At 33.3% G+C, this 16,251-nt stretch overlaps 1 protein-coding gene across 1 annotated transcript; it reads left to right on the top strand.

Moving 5' to 3' along the window:
• The first annotated feature begins 4,815 nt into the window (after positions 1 to 4,815).
• On the top strand, positions 4,816 to 7,272 carry LOC140049001 (uncharacterized). Its single transcript, XM_072093813.1, has 5 exons — positions 4,816 to 5,150; positions 5,946 to 6,167; positions 6,417 to 6,635; positions 6,927 to 7,073; positions 7,262 to 7,272. Exons 1-5 carry the CDS (start codon positions 5,090 to 5,092, stop codon positions 7,270 to 7,272), a joined length of 660 nt encoding a protein of 219 aa, XP_071949914.1. The 5' UTR covers positions 4,816 to 5,089.
• The last annotated feature ends 8,979 nt before the right edge of the window (positions 7,273 to 16,251 follow it).

Raw genomic sequence — 16,251 nt, 5'->3', positions numbered from 1 at the left:
TTATTTGTCTATTTAACTTTTACAGCCAGAGATATATGATATACCAATTTACTGGCAGCCATTTTGGCCGCCATCTTGGAAAATCGGATGCTGATCGGGTGGCTCCTAGGCAAAAATCAATTAGTACGTCTAAAAGAAGCCTCATGCCAAATTTGGTGCGTTTGTCCACCGTGTAACGTTTTAGTCGCTAAGCCACCTGACTATATTGCAGTAAACTATATTCGTTTTCATTTAAGAATGAGAGGACTGTGAGGTCTTTATTAGGTTTAACTATTTAGAAGAAAAAGCATGATATAAATATATAATCTGCACTTTTTTTTCTTTTTAAGTAGGTCGATGTATATGCAATTGGAAGATAAAGTAGGCCTAAGGTTATTGTTTTCTAAAGGTTTTAAACTACAGTATTTTCCTGTTTAAATAATGCATCATTTGATTTGATTTGATCATGCAACACAACGCTATGAAATAGATAATCACTAACAATTTGGACAAATTTTTGTCTTCAAAACCATACAATTTTGCCATCCGGGCATGTTATATAGGATATATAGCAGCAGCCTGTATCTTATTTTTCCAGTTTTGTTTATTTTCAGAGCGGTTAACAGGTCAAGACACTTTGACTACTGTATACACACACTACTTGACAGAAAAAGTATAAAAGTTAAAGAAATTATAGAGGGCGTAAATTATTGCGATATGTATGATCAATCTATAAAATCATTGGTATCAATTTAACTACGAAATTTGCAGGAGACGTGAAAAATTATAAATATAAATCACATTGAAATTATTTTTATTTATTTAAATTTAATCTAGGGAGGAAGGCAATTGAAATACTAGGAATGTGGCTATAGGCCTATTATTAACAAGGCCAACAGCCATTAAGTCGCGTGCTACAATGCATAGTGATACCACCGGACCGACAGACAGACCGACAGACAGACCGACCGACATACTATACTGACCGAAATTACTGAACATGTTTAAAAATGTTGAAATGTTTAAAAACATTTATATTTTTTTAATTTACACGTGCGTAGCCTGTCACTTTTGACGTGCTCGTATAACGTAATTTCGAGTTGAAAAGTAAGTCAAGAAAACAGAAATCGGGCAAAAAGAGTGCGCAATAACATTTAACGCCCAGTGCGCGCGCAAAAATATGCGTTCTCATGGCAATTTTGTAAACGCTTAAAATTGCCTGCAACGTACTCTTATTTCATCGAAAATAAATTTTGAAAATTTTAAGTGCGCGTACGCATGCGTTACATGCGCTACGCACGTAATTGTATTGCCATATGATGATTTATGCCCTGAAATTTATGAGTACCAAATTTTATTTAATTGTGATTCATGGTTGTGAAGATATGATTACAAACGTGATTTCGTTAAATCGTGCGTAGACCGCGTAATTTTTTATTGCGCACCGTGAAAACATAACCACATTGATTCCTGGCCATAAGGAATATACTGTGAAAAATTGACCTAGCTAGATTAAACTGATATCAAGATAAGGTCAGAAAGCAATAAAACGCATAGTGATACCGGACCGACAGACCACCGACAGACCGACAGACCGACCGATATAGTGAACTATAGAGTCGCTTCCACGCGACTAAAAATGTCTTTTTGGTTGTTCAAACCAAACACCAATAACCTTTATGTTATACATTATATTACTATATCTATATCATTCGTATTGTAGGCATATTTTATTGTGTTTTTTATTTTAATAGTAGAAACAAATATGCTCGTTATCTCAACGTGATGAATATGAACGTATAAGACGCGTGTCTAAAGCTCTGTCTAACACTATCTACCGTAACTCAGGTTGACAAGAAAAGTGTGATGTGCCCAAAATGGTAGTAATAATTATGCCCAAAATATGGTAGTGATATGACGTCATCATGTTCATGGACACATCGAACTTTTTTGTCAAACTGGTTTGATAGTTTAGACATAGCTTACGTATTAAAGATAACATATTCAATTTTTATCTCTAAACGAAACGCAAGTTTTACAAATCGTTGGATATTTATTTATTTAAAAATATATTTATAGAGGATAAAAACATATCAGGTATAGACATTGCACCTGTTACATAATGGTCCTGTTGTTTAGAGCAATAGATTAGAAAATTCTTAAAAAGACTGTCACAAACTCCTCTCACGTATGTTTCCGAGCGGTTGAAAATACTTTAGGAACTCCCTTGTGACATAAAAGTATACACACAAAATCGACAAAGTTGTAAAATAACTCAAAAACAAAGCTTTAATTTCAATCAACTTCAACTTTCAACAATCCAGTAAGCACTTTAAACAACAGCTTCACAATGACTTTACAATATAACATCCAACCTCTAATCCAACAACCTTACAATAGTTTACAACCCTTTATATACAAGATGCTCCTATCCTTCTAGATCATTCTTTATACTTCTCATTATTACATGATTACAGTTTCCATTAATAGCACTTCTGGAATGTTCTTGATTGTTCTTATTAATTATACATGGTTTCTTAAATCAAAACATCTTATTCTAGAATGTTCATGTAAATACTATGTTACTCTATATGTTAGGGAATGGTAATTTATTACAAAGACATTAAAAAACTTTAAAATCACAATACAAAAACAAATAATATTTACAATGTTTTAAAAAAAGGAGTGAAAAATATCCAGATGGTACAACTTATTATTCCTCAATTCAATGTAGGCCTAATCATTATTAGTTATCCGCACTCAGCGGATAACTCCTTGTAACTGTCCTGTTTCATCATCTTTTTTTTTTTTTTTTTCTGTATTATTCTTCTTTCTTTCTGTCATTTTTGTGCAGAGCGTATCTCTAAAACGTGTAAAGTTAACATTTTATAACTTTGTCAACATATGGGCAATCACGTGAAGTTGTGCTTTCCTATTTTTGAATGACGTCAGAGTTGCGCAACATGACTTACGCGCGTTTTTATGAATTTCGCGTATTCAACATAGATCGAAAACCATATAACAATTTAAATTGAAAATTAGCAAAAGTCTAATTTATATCGTGCGTTAACGTTTTGTGCACTAAAAATGGCATGTTTCACACGAAGTTACGCACGCACGCGCGTTTAAAATTTTCATAATGCGAAAAATCAATTTCTAATCAACTTTCTACGCGTTAAAGTTAACATTTTATAACTTTGTCAACATATGGGCAATCACGTGAAGTTGTGCTTTCCTATTTTTGAATGACATCAGAGTTGCGCAACATGACTTACGCGCGTTTTTATGAATTTCGCGTATTTAACATAGATCGAAAACCATATAACAATTTAAATTGAAACTTAGCAAAAGTCTAATTTATATCGTGCGCTAACGTTTTGTGCACTAAAAATGGCATGTTTTAAACGAAGTTACGCGCGCACGCGCGTTTTAAATTTTATTATGCGAAAAATCAATTTCTAATCAACTTTCTACGCGTTTCATATCATTTTGAACATGTCAAAAATTCCCACACGTGCGCAAATTTTTACGCGCGCGGTGCACACGTAGCATTAAAAACGTCATTTTTTCGAGTGATTTATGTTTTTCCAGCCTTTTCTAGTAATTTTACCAACTTTTAAACAATTTCGACTTCAAATTACGTCATACGAGCACGTAGAATATGATAATTTGCACGCTTCTTTGATGAAAAACTTCAAAAATTCGTCAAAATTAAGCCTTTTTTTAAACAATCGTAGTTTCTAAACTAAACGGTAAAAATTATTTTTATTACATATTCTGGAAGTTGATGAATTGTAGATATCAGATCATGCATTAATATGGCTAACCGGACATTGTGACGTCATCGTATGGCCACGCGAATATGAAATTTAGGATTTTTGTATCTTTCGTTATAACTCCTCACATTTAATAGAGCGCATCTCCACTTATCCGTTTTCCATTTTCACCCCGATTTTCATATTGTCTAGGTCAATCAACTATCTTTAGCATGAGTTAAAAATATTTTAATTTTTATGACGTCATCATGCCTAAAAATTTAAATTACGTGTGGCATTAATTTCATCTTTACAGTAAATTTCAATCTGTTATAGCTCGTAAGAATAAAATGTGATAATCACGATTAAAACGTTTTCTGGAAGCTATTGGATTGTAGATACGAAATCATTTGATAATGTTGCCAATCGGTTGTTGTGACGTCATCATATGGCCAGTTAAATAAAAAAGTCGTATTTTCATCTTTTGCGTCATCAATGCATTACATTTAAAAGAGCGCGCATCAATATTTTACGTATTCAAATTTCTTCTACACGTTAATATGTTGTTGCTGAGATAATTTCCTTCCGACATTGCTACCTGCGCGTTTCATTTTAAAACCGTCAACATGTTAAAAATTTCAATAAATAGCGGGTTCCGTAATTTCAGCTATTCTACACTGTATGTGATATGGATACAGATTATATGAATCAAAATAATAGAAATTCAGCAATAACAACATATCATATTCTTCAGTTCAGGTCATAATGCCATAATTTTTTTCTGTGTGCAATATTCCAACATATGGCGTGCACGTGGCGTTTGTCGTGCGGATAACTAACTCGTCAAAGTGACGAGTTACATGTCTAGTTATTATTATTACTATTGTTTTTAAATCAAATATGTTTTATTTGTACTTTTAGACCTACTGTAGTGCTTTATATGTTTGCCAGTCATGGAAAAAGGCTTCCTACTTTCTAGTAGTATACAGTCTATTATATTGTTTTGACAACTCTTGTAACATGACCACAGTGCCGATTTTGCCATATAACAGTCTGTTTAAAAACTAAAGTTTATATTTACCGCAAGGACGTAGCAAAGTAATTTGGCCATGATTCGTCACTTGTGATTGGACAAATGACTCGCATATGAGGTATAGTTAATAGCGGAGGATTTCCGTAAAAAGGGAAGGGAAAAAAAGCTTAAATTACCAATGAAGAGTGATGAACTTTCCAGGTTCCGGTTTTTCCGGATATTTCGCTTTTACACAATGTATACCTTAGTAATGTACTTACACATATATTATAAACAATGCTGGTTAGTATTCACATGAAGTTACTGGAGTGATCAGCACAAAATGGATATATCAACCCTCCTGCTGCACACTACCTTCATTGTAGTCATTCTTTTATTACATGGTAAGATCATTTTGTTTGGCTTCTAAGTTCTTTCTATATTAGTTTTTAACTAATTCCTTTTTTAGGCTGAATATCAGAAGTAAGGTGTTTTCATACTGATTTCAAATACAGTTTAATAATATTAGGAGTAATAAATAATCATTTAATAATCCCGTAGAAAGAAACAAAATCATTTTAAAACAAAAATCATACAACACACAAATTGTTTACCAATATTGAAAAATAATAACTAATAACGCCGAGAGCTATTAGGGGTGTTGAGAACGCCTATCAACTTTGAGGCAAACCTTTCCCTTTTATAACTGGGGTAATAATGTTCAGCGCTTAGAAGTTTCATACCTTAGGCGCTATATAAATCCAGGATATTATTATTATTATTATTATTATTATTATTATTATTATTATTATTATTATTATTATAAGAAAGGGCTACTTTTACTTGAATATGGGAATGTGAACGGAAAATTGGTTTGTACTAATCGGCTTAGACGGGAAATAGAGTAAGGTAAACGAACTAAAGTTCACCACATTCACCGTACTTTATGTATTAAAAACTAAACTAAAGTATCGGATACAGTATCCACTATGGAGGTGGTATACACTACTTCGATGGTCTCCACATCCTTTTGAATCACTATTACAGTTAGACGAAAAATGGCAAAATCGGCACTGTATACTGTCATGTTGCAAGTGTTGTAATATAGATTATCGGATAAAACTCCTAGAAAGTAGAAATAGAAGCCTTTTGCCATTTTTCCTCTAGGCCCAACTGATTTCAATTTAATGTATTTATAGGTATCTTCGGTGCTGCAATATTAAACTGTCCAACTAATTTGACATCGTCATCATCGGTCGTAGACTATGGTGATAAGGTTTATACCACTGATCCAGATAGATATACTATAGCCTGTGTCCCAGAAATCGGGCAGAACGTTGCTGACGGCACTCACGTTGTAATATGCAACGCATGGCAAGGATTTCAGTATTTAGATATTTGTCGTTTTCATTTGATTGTTGGTACGTATTTTTACAAAATAAGCCTGTTCATTCAGAAGTTTATAGAGAATTGAAACAAACTTTATACGTGCAATCCAAGAAATAATTATGATCATGCCATCTACGGCAGAAGTTGCCGTCGTGCGTTCAATACTATATTTTAAAAATGACTTATAGTTTGTAGAAAATATTTAAACGTCCACATCTGGGTCTGGTAAGATTACCTCACCGAAATAAATAATAATAATACATGTAATTATTATTTGCTAGATACAAAAGTTCCTAATATTACTTGTCCGTCAAATCAACTGAATTCATCTTCAACGATATACTATGACGTCATATCAACTGATGACGTAGACACTTCTCCATCAGTGGAATGTTCTCCTCAATCCGGGTCTAATTTTAGCGAAGGAGTAACAACTGTTCTGTGTTCTGCTTGGGATTATGCTAAAAACAACGCGTCCTGTAATTTTACTGTTACAATCGGTAAGTTAAGATTTATTCGGTATCTCCATGATATCCTCTTTACATCGCTAACAATTTATGAAGGGAATATAATTGCTAGCTTGAATTGAATATTTTATTTATACTGGGCGACCTCTTCAGTCAAAGACTGATCTCCCAGAGGGCCCAGTTATGATCAGTGGCTGTGATGTACTAATACAATAATATTTTTTTTTTAAACAAAGTTATAAGTAAACAGTTAAATTGGATAAAAGTCGTAGTTTACGAGTAAAACATTATTAAAAATATAATGTAAATTTGTTACTGTTGTAGTTCCGTCAAGCAAGACTGTTACCATAGCAACAGATGCTACATTCAATACTCCACCAGTGGTTTCCACTATATCCGGGCCTAAATTTACCGAAGAAGTTACACCAGTTTATGTCACCAATGAGCCATGGAATGATTCGGTTACAACTAGTAAGTTCCTTTTTTTTAACCATTGGTGGACAGAGATGGTTACAATAACTACCATAATTTTAGGGGGTGCTAAGGAAACTCTGCTGTCATTCCAATTTAAAACTGGAAGAAGGCAAAATGAGTTCCCTGGAAAAATTCAATTCCGGATCAAAATGTTTTTAACGTAATTTCCTTGTTCTTTGGTGCAGTTTGTGGTTAAAAATCGATTCGCTTTACGTTTCAATTGATAATTACATCGATAAGAGGAAATTGTACATTGTGAAAAGAATCCTTCCTCATTCTTTTGAACAAAAACATAGCGATTGAAACATAGATTGAGCTGCAATGTTCTTCTGGTCGGACTGTTTAACACTTTTTGCTCGACTATGTTTTATCGCACAAGTGGCAAATTTAAGCTTGGTTCCTGTGTAGTTATGTCACAAATAAGAAAAAAAAACTGAAAAACTGGAATAAATCTTTATTTCACAAATCTTCACATGTGCATAATCCATGTGTCCACTATGAAGGACCAAAGGTGCCAAATGTATTATAGTATAATGTTACAATAATCCTTTCTATTATATGTTTTTTAGTTAAAATCTTACACACTATTAAAGTTACAAAAAAACACTAACAATTTAACAATTGTAATAACAAAACTGAATGGTCAATCAACCTTAAATTATTACAATGTTAAAAACAAGTAACCATCATCGGAGTTTATTTTGCTCAAGAACGCGATCACAACTATAGCGAACGTAATCTTCAAATCTTGTCTTTTGAGGCTGCTGCCTTTTCCCATATCTTGTTCTGGATGTTTGTCAAAATATTGTGCTTAGACGTTTCTAGTTACGTGCGAGTTTGGCATCGTCATCATGGCCGGTATGTTGTGCTAACAGTAGTGATTTTACAGTAGGTAGAATAGATGTTTATCTTCTCAGAAATAAACGTTGAGCAGGGCTGCTGTCGAGCCCTTGACTAGGAGTGTTTCTGTTCAATAGAAAAGTCTGGCAAAGCGCGAACATTTCTAGTAAACACACTTTTTAAATAAATCGTAAAAAATATAAATGTTGAATTCTTTCTTTTGCCTATCTGGATAATGAAGTGTTTCTTCAAAGTACCAGACTAATCATTTTGGCAAATTTAAGCCTAATACAACTCAAATTAGCAAGTTACTTGTATGTTAACAACAGTGAAAACTCATGGGGTAAATTTTGCCATGCACTTGTCACAGCAATTTACGGCGACGGCTGTAACGAGTGCGGCGATATCTTAAATCTCGCGATTGTTCTGAAATCTTATTTACATTCCTAATACGTCGTCAAAATATGGTTCTCGGTAAAGTTATCCTTTAAAGCTTCATTTGTGTCTCATTCCACGTGCCCACTATGAAAGGCATTTATATTGTATTATACAACACCTAAATAAATTCCTGTCATTTCATTGGACGATTGTGGGTCACATGGCGTGCAATAGTACGCACTATTAAACGATGGTTTAATAATACTTTTTGCGTGTACACAAAATCTGTTCGCGTTTGAAAAATATGTTTTTTATTCTATTGCTTTTGAAATACAACAGCGCCAGCTATTTTGTACTTTCGCCGCCAATGTTATTGTTAGGACTGGTTTAGCGAGGGAAGTATATTTTTGGAGAGATATTATGTACTAATTTAGATCAAAAAGGCATTTAAATTAACTTTAGATCGTTTTTAGGATTTTGAATAATTAATCGGAACATCCCTGCAAGACATGGAATCGTTGGAAAAACATAATTAGACTAATGAGTTCCAGTGTTACAGTTGCCTGTCGAAGTTTTGTATTGTTGTCTTGAAGCCTAGCTAGTAGGCCTAGGGCCTAGGCCTGTTAGTATTAGGCTAGGCCTAGGCCTAGGCGTGGATTGTTTGGTCGTTTGTTGACATAATTAACACTAACAGTAGGTGCATTAAAAAATCATAAATAATAAAAACCAAATGTTAGAAATCAAGGCGAAAAAACATGAATTTCCTTTAAAATGGTCAAATACAAAATTTGGCAAAATTCTGCTATGAAATCAAGAAGACTTTTTTTCATTAGTTAGGTAGCTTTACCTAATGTAATAACATGTCTAGTGACTCTCTAGAAGGTGAAAAAAGATGATGGATATACGGTGGATTATTTTTGCTATAGCATGAAAATAAAACTCTGAAGTTGAATAAAAATACTAGAAACGTAAAATTCAAGTTATATTACCTATATTTAGTCATCTGATAACATTTTTTACCAACATCGTTTATTTTTCATAGTTTAAAAAAAATGCAGTACTGGTCCGCTAGTAAGCCTAAATACAAACACATATAACACGGGAGGTTATTTAGATGTATCACCGAACAAGAAATTCTCTTGTAGTGGTCAAGTCTATAGTTGGACATACAAATTACAACGCACTCAACCATTTCAAGCTATAGTATAGTATGGAGGCAGCTAAGTTCAAAATCAGAACAGTTTACAATTGTGGGTATCAACGAAATACCAGCTCATGGTAAATACTCCAATGACACGTCAGTTGGTGACGACACAAAAGTTTTTATAGTAAATGAAACTAAACGCATTACTGTGGAGCCTGGAGATTTCATTGGATGGTATTTTAATGATAAATACGGATTAGAATTAACTACAAATACTACTTCTTATATCAGATTCATTCGGAATTCGAATATCAATATTACAGTTGGGAAAACAGTTGTTTTTGACACTAAAGAGAATGTTGAATTCGCAATCAATGCTGAAGTTCGTAGTTTACAAGGTAAGATATAAGAATAAAATTATTATGTATGAACAATCAAACGATGGATGAATAAAAGTGTAAGTAAACCACAAAAGAGAAAAAAAAAAAAAGTAAGATCAGGATCGACCGCCATATATGGATAAGATTGGCCTTCAACGCCCTATTTTTCATCCAGCGCCCATAGTAGTTGAGTGCGAATTCATGTTATTAGCGTCACAATCTAAATTAACTAAATCGGTACAAACTTAAGTTGGTATCGGTATTACGTAATATAAATTCGTCATCAGATAATATTTACATTTAGGTAAGAACTAGTCATAGTAAGAATTTACATATTAGGTAAGAGTTGCCATATTAGGTACGGTACTTGCCATAGGTACGGGTACTTGCCATTTTAGGTACGGCACTTGCCATATTAGGTACGGTACTTGCCATATTATGTACGGTACTTACCATATTATGTACGGGTACTTGCCATTTTAGGTACCGTACGCGGTTTTGATTAAAATATCCATATAACCCGTTTCTTAAACACACAAGTTGGTGGTAGTTCAAACGGTAATGTATTTTTTAAAACAAAGTTTATAACTGGTAAGTTCCATTATTTTTTCTGGTAACTAAAGAAATTTAAATATGGAAGGCAAAGTGAGTGGTTCCCTGTGGAACGATTCAATTCCGGATCAAACGTAATTTCCTTGTTCTTTGGCGCAGTTTGTGGTTAAAAATCGATTCGCTTTACGTTCAATTGATAGTTTTTGCGTTTTCGTCTTGTGTTGTATGGTTAGTGAGAACAAAACTTAAATTTTCCGCTTAAGATAAAACATAATCGCCAATATTTACATTTAATTTAGTTTATATTAAACAATCTTTAACGGAAAGACCATTGCATCTCAATCCAATTCAATGGGGGGTTTTTTTTGGGAATGAGGAAGTATTCTTTTCACAATGTACAATTTCCTCTTATCGATGTAACAAAAAATAAAAGTGATGTGACTCCAATCGCATCACCAAAAAAACTATTGGCCCACAGTTTGTTAACAGGCACCTGCACTCAGACTCCAATATAAACTTTCCTTTAAAATGTTTACTTTCTTTATATTCTATTCGAGGTGGATTTTTACGCATTTTTTAAAACTTTTCTTCAGATTTGTTGACAATTTTGGAGTAGAGGGTAATAACAAAAAGTATTGAATTAAATTAAATCATTAAATCTTGGTATAAATATTATGTAGAGTGAATGTCCATAGCATTTAATAATATGGTGTTTTTTTTTCAGACACTCGTAAATCATAGTATATTAACGTTATACTATCGGCCTGTGAATATCATTTTATCAACCTTTTAGTGTTAGTATGAAAAAGTATGAAAAACAGTCTATTTGCAACAATAAAAATTCCACATGTCGATCATCTCAACTTTTTTTAAACATTTAATACAAACGGTGTTCAAAATGGTTCATTGTATACAATGGCATATCATACGTGTATAAAATGATCCAATAATTATTTTATACAATGGCCTATGATATAAAAATTTTTGTGTCTAGTGTTGATTTTATATATAATTTGATAGTAGTACATGGTAGCATAAGATTTTTAGATCATCATTATTAGGTTTTTTAGGTTTTATTATTATAAGTGTTTGCCGTGCAGGCTGGACAGTCAACCTAAATAATGAACCTTAAAATGGCTTTAGTAATGAAGGAGAAGTTACTATCAGATCCCTTAGAATTAAGATAATACGTTGTCAAATACTGAAAAATGGGTGGTGGATGAATCCTATACGCCGTTACTTAACGCCAAGGTTTGTGATACAATTATAATTCACAAGGTAATAATATTTAAAATAAAAGTTCATACATTGTAACTTAAAGGTTGTGCAATGAGTAATAGCAATAATAATCATAATAATGTAAATTATTTACTGTAGTTCGTTCAACAATTCACAAGACTACCATTGCAGCAACAGATGATACATTCACTACTCCCCCAGTGGTTTCCACTACATCCGGGCCTCCATTTACCGAAGAAGTTACACCAGTTTATGGCACCAATAAGGCATGGAATGATTCGGTTACAATTGGTAAGTTACAATTTTGAAAAAAAACTACTTTCAACCATGGAAAAAGTATCGTTTCTTATTAAATAAATATCTGTTCTATTTTGTTGAATGTGTGGAAAATAAATGAAACAAACTACAAATGGTATATGGTTAGCTGGTGGTTCAGTGTGAATCTGTTGCTAAGGAAACTCTACTGTCATTCCAATATTAAATCCGGATGGCAAATGAGGGGTTTATGCCATGGTGTTCCAAGGAACGATTCCATAAAGTAAGCCTACAGTGCCAACATCTTTTTTAATGTCATTTCCTGGTTCATTAGCGCAGTCTGTGGTTGAAAATCGATTCGTTTTACCTTCACATCGATTTGAGGAAATTGTAGGCTACATTGCGCAATTCGCACCATTAAAGAATCCTTTCTCATTCCATTAAACAAAAACATGGCGATCGCGACATTGATTGAGATCCAATTAAAACTTGTGTCAATTTTGGCGATTTTATATTTTATCGTAAACAAATTTAAGCTTGGCTCTCACTCTGATGACATAACAAAAGTGACGGATCACCAACATATTGGTCAAGTTGGACAGGCCAAACAAATTACCATTTTAACTGGATTTGTAAATTTAGTGTAATATACATATACGCCTATAATATTCTAACTTTACATACAATTTTACTTGCGGTCGGTCGGAACTATTATGGTATCACGTCGGATTCGGACAGAAACTTCTTCTTCTTTTTAGTCGCGTGCAACGCGACTCTACAGCTCACTATGTCGGTCGGTTGGTCGGTAAATACTGAGCACGCGACTGCAGCCATGTATATGGCCTTGTTTATATTCTAGCATGAATTGATATAGATATTGAGAATTAATTAATATTTAAACGTGATATAGGAAAGGGTTCGTCGGAAGTAATTCAATTGTGTTGCCAACAAGTTGAAAATGGTTGACGCAAAAAATGCTGATAAAAGTTATAAGTTCTTTCACTCAGGAATTACCTTCCCCCTCCCCACCCCCTCCCTGTCACTGTCAGAAATGTATTTGTTCTCAGCAGTGAACAAACAAGAATGTTTGATGTTATTGTAACACTTAAAGATAACATTGGTTATAAAGTGATTTACCAGATTTATTATGTACAACGTTACATTATGGTTTGTAGAAACAAAGCAAAGTTCGAAACTACTTCCTGGTCATTCACACGTAAATGTTTTAATAGTGATAGGAGGAAGCAATATAATACAACTGTAGTAACATCAGATTAAAACTCTAACTGTATTTAAAATAGGCCTATACAGTAATATGAAACCTCGCATAAATTACGATTATAAGTCCATGGATTTACTTAAAATTTACAACTTGGTATAAACGAACTAGAGATGTTTTTGGTTAAAATCTTGTCAAACGTAAATTTGTAATCACTGGTTTAAGTGCTCAATGATTTATTCTGAATTTAATGTTATTATGTTTAGAAGAGTAAATGTCTTTAAAAATGGTTTTATTACTAGGTGTAAAATAATAATTACATTTTTTGTTTGCTTTAATATTTGTTATTATTGATTTGATATTTCTTTTCTCAAATTTCCCGTCACAAATTTGATGTTTTTTTAAATTTATTTATTCAACTTCTTACTAACTCTGTTAGTGAAGGATCTGAACCAACAGGTGGTAAATACCTCTAAAACGGTCTCAATTGCACAGTGGTTGTGTGTGACAGTGGTTGTGTTTGTGTGGACTAGTACACCGGGGTAACCCCCTACTCGTCTCGAAAGATGTACTAGGTTCTTTAAAGTGCACATGAGCTATGTGTACACTGGACCTACGGTTTATAGTACTTATCCGAGAAGACTTGTTCTACCACCAGAACCATGGAGCGAATGAGCCTCGAACCCTTGCCGATGTTATGGCTACGTAATTACGGTTCCAGTCTTAACAGCTCGGTCACTCACTCACCCTTTCAGGCCACTTTTTCCAGATTCTGTAACCTGTGGAAAAATCGTTTTCCTTTAGATTTAGGAGACCTTGCTCCTCGTGGTACATTCAGAGAATGTGAATTTTCGTCAACACTTGCCTCTATTTTTAAAATTGTTGTTGTTCTGCGCAATTGTTATTTCTTGAAATTATTCAAGATTGTATTTTATATTTATTTGTATTTCTGTTAATGGAAAGTTATTTAGTTCGCTTCTGTCGAGATCGCAGTCGAGTTATTCTATGGATTACACCGGGTATATTTTAAGATCTTTTTCTTTTATTCTAAAAACGTTGCTGATTTTCAATGAAATATGCACTTTTCTGAAATAGTATGTTAAAGGCAAACATTGTGTCTATGAAAAAACGATTCTATAAAGGGGCGTGATTAAGTGCGGTAAAGTTTCTAAGAATTTTACTTCCTGGGTAAAATAAAGCATTTTAAGAATATTTTCAAACAATAGAAACATTGTCTACCGGATTAAAAAGGAAAAGGGTGTTGGTCAATAAAAAAAAACGTAGATGATGAATACGCAGATAAACGTGTCGGGTATAAAAACAACGATTCAGTTGACTTCGATTTACATGTTTACACATACGGGTGTTTGGAGGAACAGAAAAGATGTTTGGAAAAGACTTACTTAACTTGTTCCATCTGCTTATAATTCTTGGTTTTTATTACCAATTGGAATCATCAGGTATGATTGTTATGTACTTTAGATTAATCAATAGGTAGATTAATTATGTTCAATTTATTCGAGAAAATGTAACTTGTAAACTATTGTAGGCCTATAAACATCATTCAATAAATTATTTAATATTAATATTTTTAATGACGATTTATATCTCGTGGATGTAGTTTAATTAGTTTTCAGAACTCCACATAATATTTGTCTCATTTTTCATGTTGTTCACCCACAATTACTGATTTCATTTCACCAGTTACAAATTGCAATGCAGGTTCGCTATTCAGTCAACAATACAGTGGAAATAGCACTGGAGACCTTTTAGCCGTATTACCAAACAAAAAGTTCTCTTGTAGTGGACAAATCTATATTTGGACATACAAAGTAAAAAATCGCAGACAATTTCAAGCTATAGTATTTAGGCAGCTAGGTTCAAAATCAGAACAGTTTACAATTGTGGGTATCAACGAAATACCAGCTCACGGTGAATATTCCACTGACGCGTCAGTTGGTGACGACGCACACGTGTTTATAGTAAATGAAACTAAACGCATTACTGTGGCGCCTGGAGATGTCATTGGATGGTTATTTTTCGAGGGTTTGAAATACAATACAAGTAACATTGATGGAAAGTGTTATATATCTAATTATAATAGTAATGTTGAAGTTGGGAAGACTGTTGTTTTCGCAGGATGGGACGGCTTTGAATACGCAATAAATGCGCAAGTTCGTGGTTTACAAGGTAAGGTTCCTCAGACAATAATAAAATTAACCCTTTCAAGCTACAAATACTATTTTGTTTGTACTTCACTACTTTTTCAATTGAATTTTATTGGAATTGGATTTTTTTTGACTTTTTACTTATTATAATTTAATCACCATATTATTATAAATATTATAATTTAAATTTATTATTATTATTATTGGTATAAACTATTTCTCAGGAAACAAGTTTAAAGAAAGTGTTAACTTTAATTTAAAATGAAATAGAAATAAATGTTTATTTGATTTGATGACTATCATTCTCGTCTATTTTTTTTATAATAAGAAGGGATTACTTTAGTTACGTTAGTTATCACATGAAGAATGTATCTTGGTATCATTATGTTATTAATAACAATAATAATAACAGGATTTTTATAGCACACATACCACTAAAGAGTGCTCAAGGCGCATTAAAAAAAAATTTTAAACAAATCATACAAATTCCTTACAAATAAAATGCAATTTTTTTGGAGGGTCCCCATCCGTTCTCGTTCTGTCGCGGTCCCGGATCCCTACCTAGGTGACCAAACAAAGAAGCAGGGTACACATTTGCCTTGCCACAGACGACCGGGTGCTCAGAGACAACAACCAAAACAGAGGCACCCCAAAAATAATGCTGGCCAGGAAAAAGTATGCCTTAATGAATAAATGTGTTTTTAATAATTTGTTAAAAGTATTTTGCAAAATCTTATAGAGCTTGGTAGAGCATTCCATAGACGAATAGCAGTGACGGTGAAAGCTCTGTCTTCCCATGAGTGGTGAGACTTAGGTTGATGTAAGCAGCGTATCACTAGAACGCAGATTCCGTCCGGGAACATACAGAAGCATGTCAGAAATATATTCTTGAGCCATGCCATTTATAGACTTAAAAACAAAGAGTAATATTTTAAAAACAATACGGTACCTAACAGGAAGCCAATGCAATGTTTCCCAGGTATTTGATATATGTCCATAT

The sequence above is a fragment of the Antedon mediterranea genome, chromosome 5, assembly GCF_964355755.1.
Source record: "Antedon mediterranea chromosome 5, ecAntMedi1.1, whole genome shotgun sequence".
Classification (NCBI taxonomy): Eukaryota; Metazoa; Echinodermata; class Crinoidea; order Comatulida; family Antedonidae; genus Antedon; species Antedon mediterranea.
The sequence above is the reverse complement of the archived record's forward strand: the minus strand, read 5'-3'. Positions and strand labels throughout refer to the sequence as shown.